Below are 1,556 nucleotides of genomic sequence, written 5' to 3'. Positions count from 1 at the left end.
TTTATTTTGCCTTTTTTATAGGTTTTTAGGTCCTAAAAATCCGTTCCCTGCTTATAATAATTTATTTTTAGGAAATATCCAAAATATATACAAAAATATGCAAAATATATACAAAAATATGCAAATATGTATGCAAAAAATATGCAAACATGCAAAATATGTGAAAATATGCAAAACATAATAGTTCCCAATTAACTCACTTCCTTTTATAATGAGTTTCCACCCAGTAGTGCGTTTCTGTAACCTTGCGATACACCCAATATCGTAAAATATAACGCTTTTTCACTTTTATCGCAAGCGAGTGTTTCTGTAACTGTGGTGAGAAAAATATTGCGATAAATGATGCGATAAATATATCACTGGCTGTAAGTCAAGTGAAGTTTGGTTTTCGAAGCGAAAAGCGTCCAATATGAGCGAGGTCTGTATGATTTTAACTGATATTTTTATTAATTTCAAGCAAAAAAATTGTTTTTTTTACAGAAAAAGTACGGACGGGAAAAATAACAAAACAACAAAAATCCAAACTGTTGGAACTAATCAGGGCTAACACCCGTGTAGCCAGTGGCCAATTTGTGGGCGTCAGTGGCGCAAAAAATTCCCAACAAGTGTGGGACACGGTGAGGGGGGAGCTAAATGCATGCGGAGGTGCATGCAAGACCACTGAACAGTGGAAGAAGGTATGAACTGCGAAATATTTATTGGTTTAATGCCAAAGTATATTTTTGAATTATAAATGGTGAAGTGTTGGTCGGACTGGAAGGTTGCAGTGAAGAAGCAACAAAGTGCCTACAACAGATTCAAAAATTTTACCGGCAACCGTCCTGCCAGTGAAGGACCGAAACCATGTGAAGGTTTGGATGCGGAGGTATTGGAGTTATTTCCAGCAGCAGTCCTTGATGGAGATGGTAAAACAATTGAAGCCGGAGTCCATGAGGTATACTATTTTTTTTTTAATTTGTGCATGCATAAATATATTTGAAATACTTTAAATTTTTTGTATTTAAGGAGAACGTGGATGAGACACTCGAAGACGAGTACTTGGCTGAATATCTCATCGAAGACGAAATGCCAAGTACGTCTAAGGCCGCTTCTGCTGAGAAGAAGTTCAATATCTGCGCATCCAAATCGACATTTCATTCATCGCTGCTAGAAGTCAAAAAAGAACTGTCAGCTCAGAACGAAGTTCATATGAGAAAATTAGATGATATTATTAATATACTCAAGGAAATGAATTCAAATATTTTAACATTAATAAATAAAATACAATAAAGTGAGTAATTTTCTTAGACCTCATTATATTTAAGAAATAAAGCAAAGTTTATTACAAATATGCATGAGCGTCGCTTGGATCGAAGCTGAATTTTCAATATTTTCAAATCCTTATATTTCGAAAATTATTTAACCGATTTTCAAAATAGGGATATCGTTGGAAAAATATTGAAGTACCTTTCATTTGATATGTGTATCTGTATGTATATATAGTACATATATTTTTCGAGAAAAACAACGAAATTATGGCAACATTTTTAACACGCAATTTATTATATTAAAAGATA

General features: G+C 33.6%; 1 protein-coding gene across 1 annotated transcript; it reads left to right on the top strand.

Annotated features, from left to right (window-relative positions):
• Positions 1 to 480: 480 nt before the first annotated feature.
• LOC118756848 lies at positions 481 to 1,269 on the top strand (the record flags this gene model as incomplete). The annotated part of the gene is made up of 3 exons (XM_036491586.1): positions 481 to 677; positions 743 to 934; positions 1,006 to 1,269. Coding segments are annotated over 3 exons (653 nt in total), but the record flags the coding sequence as incomplete, so codon positions are not given.
• Positions 1,270 to 1,556: the final 287 nt, after the last annotated feature.

This window comes from Rhagoletis pomonella, unplaced genomic scaffold (genome assembly GCF_013731165.1).
Source record: "Rhagoletis pomonella isolate Grant_MI unplaced genomic scaffold, Rhpom_1.0 Rhpom_scaffold_12524, whole genome shotgun sequence".
In the NCBI taxonomy this organism is placed as follows: domain Eukaryota; kingdom Metazoa; phylum Arthropoda; class Insecta; order Diptera; family Tephritidae; genus Rhagoletis; species Rhagoletis pomonella.
This window is presented reverse-complemented; position numbering and strand designations above follow the sequence as displayed.